General features: G+C 42.5%; 2 protein-coding genes across 3 annotated transcripts; both read right to left on the reverse strand.

Moving 5' to 3' along the window:
- Positions 1 to 656: 656 nt before the first annotated feature.
- Positions 657 to 2636, reverse strand: crybb2 (crystallin, beta B2). The gene is made up of 6 exons (XM_085909991.1): positions 2523 to 2636; positions 1781 to 1868; positions 1526 to 1644; positions 1280 to 1412; positions 952 to 1094; positions 657 to 873 (listed from the first exon to the last, which is right to left on the reverse strand). Exons 2-6 carry the CDS (start codon positions 1841 to 1843, stop codon positions 705 to 707), a joined length of 627 nt encoding a protein of 208 aa, XP_085766117.1. The 5' UTR covers positions 1844 to 1868; positions 2523 to 2636; the 3' UTR covers positions 657 to 704.
- A 1835-nt stretch (positions 2637 to 4471) lies between these two features.
- LOC147057809 (beta-crystallin B3-like) lies at positions 4472 to 6071 on the reverse strand. 2 transcript variants are annotated; one of them, XM_085909030.1, is made up of 6 exons: positions 6001 to 6071; positions 5546 to 5639; positions 5265 to 5383; positions 5030 to 5162; positions 4807 to 4949; positions 4472 to 4715 (listed from the first exon to the last, which is right to left on the reverse strand). In XM_085909030.1, the coding sequence occupies exons 1-6, from the start codon at positions 6069 to 6071 to the stop codon at positions 4472 to 4474; spliced, it is 804 nt and encodes a 267-aa protein (XP_085765156.1). The 2 variants fall into 2 exon arrangements, with proteins under 2 accessions (XP_085765156.1, XP_085765157.1); XM_085909031.1 differs by lacking the exon at positions 6001 to 6071 and having other exon boundaries at positions 5012 to 5162; positions 5546 to 5620.
- Between the last annotated feature and the right edge of the window lie 251 nt (positions 6072 to 6322).

Consider the following 6322-nt stretch of genomic DNA (forward strand, 5'->3'; position numbering starts at 1 on the left):
ATTTTGTACTAGATTAAAAGGCAAACGTTTGTGCCACTGTAACACTATGCACAGTTTGAACATTAATAACATTTAAATACAGGGAATTAGTGGGCTTTTGCTGGTTTCCATGGATGAAACAAATCTTCATCTGGTTTGTCCTGACGAGCCTTTTTCACACTGCGAACGTGCAGCGCGGCGTTGAAGATCAGATTCATTGTGCAAATGTCACCTTAGAAGCAAACTCCAAGAATATCCGCGTAATGATATCAGATGATGAACTATAGATTTATCCCAAATGTACCGATCAAGCATCACACACTGAGTTACTGCCATAATTAGTTATTTTAATTGATTGTTCTTTTTCTATGCATGGCCTTAAATTGTTTTTCGTGCAAATATTTGCCGCAATCATGAAATTGCCACATTAGCCTATATTAGTGATCGTCCATGATGCGAATTTGGGCAAAGTTACTCAGAACAGCTGACAGCTAAGAACGTTGAGATGGTATTGCACATTCTGGTCATTTTCACAGAACAGACTCACGTAGAGAAATGTAAGCAAGAAGCAATTTATTATTCAGTCGCTTCAAATGATTCACTTCTGCAACAACTGCAATGAGTTGGCCTATCCATGCACTTTGCAACTCATGAAGGAAATGCTCATTGCTGGATGGGAGTAAGCGTGCAGAGGTCAAGGTTCATACTTGGAAATACGCATGAGCTTAGTTGACGGGATGAAAAGCACCCCTCTGATGCCACTGCATGTCTCGGATGCGCCGAACCGACTGGATCTGTGGGATCTGGGCGCCAAACTCCGTGTTGTCCTTATACTCGCCCTTCTCGAACAGATACTGGTAGCCTCTGTAGCCCGGATATTGGTAGCCCACCCAACTGGCGTGTCAGGAGCACAAGTGGAATTGGATTAGTTTGAAGCTGTAGGGGACGGCGACTAGCTTTAGCTGGACTCACGTGCCGCTCTGAACCCGAACAGAGGAGACTCTTTCCTGGTAGCCATGCCCATGAAAGCTGGGGACATCATCATCGATGATTTCTATCTTCTTGCCTGCGAAGCTGGGGTTCTCATAAAGGACAATCTTGTGCTCCTGGCTGTCCTGGGAACCAAACCGAATTCGCATAGTGAGTGACGTTCTCATCAGCCACTGTGATGACAAATTTGGTTTCAAGCTTTCATCCTGCAAAGATGCATTTGATGCTCTCAGAGCGAAACATTAGGGGCAAGACCTTGTAGTATATGACCCCAAAAAAATCACTAGTGGAAAAAAGTGCGCTTTCTCACCACTTTAATTGGTCGGAATGCAGCAATGGTGTCACTGCGCCTGCTGTTGGTCCAGGAATCCCAGCGAGGATACTCCCCCTTCTCAAACACATACTGCTCGCCCTTGCAGTCGACCTGCTCATATCCCACCCACCTGAGAGGAGTTAAAAGAAAGAGATCTGGGATTGTGTTCTATATGAACATGAAACCACAGAATAGCCTTCCTCTCAAATTATATTTGGACTCCATCTTTAAACCCACACTCACGGTCCACAAAGCACCAGTATGGAGCCCACTTTCTCCACGCCTGCTTCCTGGAGGTTGTTACAGGGACCAGTCAGCTCATGGCACCGTCCTTGGAAGTTTTCCTGCTCATAGATAACCAGCTGGAGGGCAACAACAGACAGGGAGAAGCAATGTCAAGTAAAATTTGAGTAACACAACGCAAGTGTTGACTCCAAAGGGGTGTGTGAACCTCACGGGTGGCTTTTTTTTTTTTTTTTTATGCAATCACTTTGTTACCTTGAGTGCACTGGAGCCTGGCTGCTGCTGCTTGGATGCGGGGTTCTGATGGTCTGTGGCCATAATAAGTTGATAGGCAAAGATGAAACTGAAACCCAAACATAGCATAGCTACATTTATTACTGTTACAATAATATAGCTAGATATGCACATGCAAAGCTAAAATATGAGGAGGATGAAATGTGAGGTCACATTTTGAGTTAAACTGATTCTTCGGAAGCCACATTTACACTTTTGTTGGGGTCAAGCAACCCGTTAATATCATGACGTGCTTGAAGAACTGAGAAGGAACGTGTTAATTCGATAAAAACATGTACAGAAATAAAATAACATGTCAAAACTTTCATATATACCCGAGCTTTTTTTTGCTGAGTGAAAATTCAACATCACTGACACATGACATTTGAATATATGTTTTGATTAGCTTTCCACAACCCACCAGTTAAGAATCACGTTAAGCATTCGAATAAAATATACATTCATAAAATGCATCATTTCGCAACCTTTTGAAGTTTCTTTCCACTTTCAGTGTCAAATAAAATACACCATTCACCAAATAAAAAGCTCACTTATACTCAAACTTTGCCTACAGTATGAAAACCTTTGATGTGAATTTGTAAGAGAAAGAAAACAATAACAAAGGATTATGTGAGAAAACAAGAGTAGCAATGCATTTCTCTCAAATTTAACCATCATGGAAATGACTGTTAAAATCTAAAAAATAATAAAGATGAAGTCTTACCAGTGCCAGTCCGTGCCAGTGTGGTTGTGATGGTGTGCTCGCTCAATATATACAGGAAACACAGGGGGGGAAACTCTGCCAACATTACCCACCGTGACCGTGCCAGCTCGCAGAGAGGCCTGCCATAGGCCAGGCGGACTGAGTTGAGGGGTCACTGCGTAGACTCCCACCCCCTCTGCTGGGGTGTCCCCCCCCCCCCCCAAAGTAATTTCATTACTTGCCAGTTTTATCCAGCCAGTCATTGTTGAATATTCTCATGATTCAGCACAAACAGTGCCAAAAGGTCCCCACCCACAATGAGAGAGAGTAGAGTGAACAGAATTCCTGTGATGCGGCTCGTGGAAGACAATGCTTAGAAAGTTATTTTTCATAACTATAAAGGCAGCGATTGAAGTCAAGTAAATTTTCATTGCAAACTCTGATCAAACAATCGTGTCTAATTTGTACCCTTTCATAAAGCAATACTTTGCCTCATGTAGTTGTGTATTTAGCCTCTAAATAACATTATGATGTTGGAGATTTTTTCCTTTGCATATTTTTACAAATTAAGTTTTAGATGTATAGAACTGTATTGTTTACGTTCTTAGAAGTCATGTAAAAAAAATAAAGCCCTTTTAAATGTCACCTCATGACTGTATGCCATTTTAGAATCTGCTGGTTTTGACACCATGTGTCCCAGTCATGCAGTGAAAAAAAAAAAAAATAGGTCATTTGGTCAAGATTAAACAGGTCATGCAGATATATTAGATATGCTCCACACCAAGGCATTTAACTGCCAACTTGTTAAATGAGCTTCAGTATAGTCTGAGTGTTCTGATTGTAGTTTGTGCAGCATGTTATTTACAGTAGACACAAACATGCGACTGACTGTGTACAAATACAAACTGAGAACTCTTAATTTGTGGTCTGACAATGGTATGGTAGAAATAAAATCATTGAAAAAAAAGAGGGCAGACTCATGAATCATGATTTACAACTATTTATTGGTGGCAGATTTCTACAATTATTCCAGATTGAAATTTTGCTGTGAGACTTTTGCTATGATTCACTCGTGTTATCAAAGGCTGACTTTGTCATACAGTGTAGACATCGTTTTCCAAGGTTAACCCTTCTACGTGTGTTATTTTAACACGATGAAGATGGACGCTTTTCATTCTGTGTTTGTCGGCTATTTCTTATAGTTTTAGGGAAAAGTTCGGGTAATGTAAACTATTGGGAAGGTTATACACCATATGTATTTCAACCTTGGATTTGACCATATCCATCCAAAGGGTTCCTCCAAAGTGGTCTGGCCTACATTTGATCAGTTTCATTTACACTTAAGAACTACTTACATCGATATGTATAGGCTCAGGGTTATATGATTTTCTTTCTGATATAATTTGCATGTTTGGGTTGTGTGTGTAAAGAAGACAAAGCTGCAGAGGGGTTCCCTGATCCACTCGAAGATGCGAAGAGTACATGATGAAATATTTTACGTCTGTTTCTGGCTGAGTACTATTTCAAAATTGGATTTTTGATGATTGGCTTTCAAAAGGTCATTACAATGCTGTTGATCAAACAGACAATGGGAAGGAAATGTGGTGCACTATATTTTAATAGCAAGCTTACATACAGTTTGATATAGTTTCCATGCTTATGACTAAATGCTAATCACACACTAACAACACATTGTGGCCTCTTTATGTTACGGTAAAGTGGAAGACTGGAATAGTTTCACATACAGGAAGATTTTTTTTTACTTTGAGTTACTTTTCTACAGTGTTTGCATGACATCTTTTTGACTTTGACATGAGCATTATTAACAACCACCAATTGCAAGTCAATTTTTTTATTGGCCACGGAAATATATATGGCACTCCTGTGGGCATAAGCAGCATTTGTCAAGGTTAGTGAGGGCAGAGACAGGGCACTGCGTGGCGCTTGGGAGAGGTAGGTTAGGATCCCGCTCAGCTGGCTCCACCTTTGGTAGAAGGAACAGGTGGTGCCGGAGCAGGGTCAGGGTCCGGAGTGGGAGCCGGAACCGGATCTACAGCAGAGAAGCAGCCCGTTTTGTGCCACTGCATGTCCCGCACGCGTCGGACAGACTGGATCTGGGGCACGGGGGCGTGCCAGTCATTCCAGTGCTTGAAATCCCCTAGTTCAAAGATAAACTGGCGCCCCCTGTAGCCTGGGTACATGTAGCCAACCCATCTGGAGAAGTAGAAGATACACAGAATGTAGAGTCCAAAATGTCCCACAGACTATCAGGATAATATCAAGTGATAGTCAAGAGGGAACTTACGTTCCATTGAGAGCTTTGACACTTGCTACGCGATCCTGAAAACCGTGGCCCCACAAACTGGGAACATCATCGTCAATAATTTCCAGCTTTTTACCTGTAAAGCCGGGGTTCTCAAACAAGTGTATCTTGTGGTCAGCACTATCCTGAAAATGGACGATAGACACAAAATACTGATATGGCAAATGTAAAACTCATCGAGATTCACTAAGCGACTTATACCCACCAATTTGAGTGGCTTTAGAGACAAGAGGGAGTAGCTGTTCTGACTGTTGGTCCAAGTGTCCCAGCGAGGGTACTGGCCTTTCTCTAGAATAAATTGTTCCCCCGTGAAGCCGTGACGATCATAAGCCACCCATCTGTTGGAATAAAAAGGACAACAAAAAGGATGTGATTAAATCGACACATTTCAAAGAATGCATACATAAGTTTGAATCGAAACATCTCCAAAGATTACTTACGGCCCACATTCAACTATCACCGAGGCAACCTTCTGGAGGCCTTTCTCGAGTACATCTTGACACTCTGCTGAGAACTCAGCTTTGCTTCCCTGAAAGTTCTCAAATTCAAACAGCACGACCTAGGTCATGGAGGAGAAAAAAAAAAAGGGGGGGGGGGGTCTTTCAGGCATTTGTGAAGTGTGAGTTAAACAGTTTAGAAGAAGGAGGGCGCGTTCAAGCATGAGTGGCATCATTGGCATGTGCATAAATGTGACTGCTGCGTATGCTTGCTATTTCAATACCTTGTATGTGGCTCCGGCTCCACCCTGGCTCTTTCCTGCAGCCAGCTGCTCTGGGGCACCCTGCTGGTCTGACATTCTTCCAATTGCTCCTCTACTTTTTAATGAACGCACAAACGCACACCATAAAAGATACCATTGGCCATTATGTGCACCTTGGTAAAAAGGAGCATGCAGACCAACATTCAAATGGTGTCAGATGCCATTGAGAAATGAAATTGAGGTGTCTGTGAGTTGAAATCTGATATATCTAAATTTATGGATTACGCCTGATAGGTATGTCAGAAGTAACCATTGTGAATGTTTATCAAACTTATATACCAAGTACATTTGGCTCAATCACTTCATATAATTAGGACGAGATGTTTCCATTAATGTTCACTGGTGCAGTATCCAACTCCAGATTGTCAAAATTGCTACCCAATTGACTATTGTATCCGGATGCTGATCAACTTTACCTGCGTGTGTCTGCTAAGAAGTGGCGCTGTCCTTTTTCAAAGCCACTTGGTCGTTGGTGGGGTTGAGCCATTCAAGGGTAGGGACAGGGGGGGTATTTATGGTTTATTTCTGGCCACAACAGCAGAAAAGGGGGAGCTGTTGATACAGCAAGTCTGTCACTCACATTGTATCCATCACGCTGCCTCTCAATAGGCAGCTGTGTTGGCACAGGCTGCGCTGCCTGTCCGCCTGCCTGCCAACCAACACTGTGCATAGGCACAGAGAGAGAGCCAAGAGGATTGCATGGACAACCTCACTCAGCACAAATATACGACCAGCCTT

Source organism: Syngnathus leptorhynchus, chromosome 4 (assembly GCF_054491065.1).
Source record: "Syngnathus leptorhynchus isolate UIUO chromosome 4, UIUO_Slep, whole genome shotgun sequence".
NCBI lineage: Eukaryota > Metazoa > Chordata > Actinopteri > Syngnathiformes > Syngnathidae > Syngnathus > Syngnathus leptorhynchus.

Bases quoted from the DNA above. Each gene is read 5' to 3' on its own strand.
- crybb2 (XM_085909991.1), bottom strand. From the start codon at position 1,843: ATGGCCACAGACCATCAGAACCCCGCATCCAAGCAGCAGCAGCCAGGC. The intron at 1,095-1,279 runs GTGAGAAAGCGC...TTTGGTTCCCAG, and splicing joins CATTCCGACCAATTAAAGTG to GACAGCCAGGAGCACAAGAT. The intron at 874-951 runs GTGAGTCCAGCT...CTGACACGCCAG, and splicing joins GTTCGGGTTCAGAGCGGCAC to TTGGGTGGGCTACCAATATC.
- LOC147057809 (XM_085909030.1), bottom strand. From the start codon at position 6,071: ATGGCTCAACCCCACCAACGACCAAGTGGCTTTGAAAAAGGACAGCGC. The intron at 4,950-5,029 runs GTGGGTATAAGT...GTCCATTTTCAG, and splicing joins CTCTAAAGCCACTCAAATTG to GATAGTGCTGACCACAAGAT. The intron at 4,716-4,806 runs GTAAGTTCCCTC...CTACTTCTCCAG, and splicing joins GTCAAAGCTCTCAATGGAAC to ATGGGTTGGCTACATGTACC.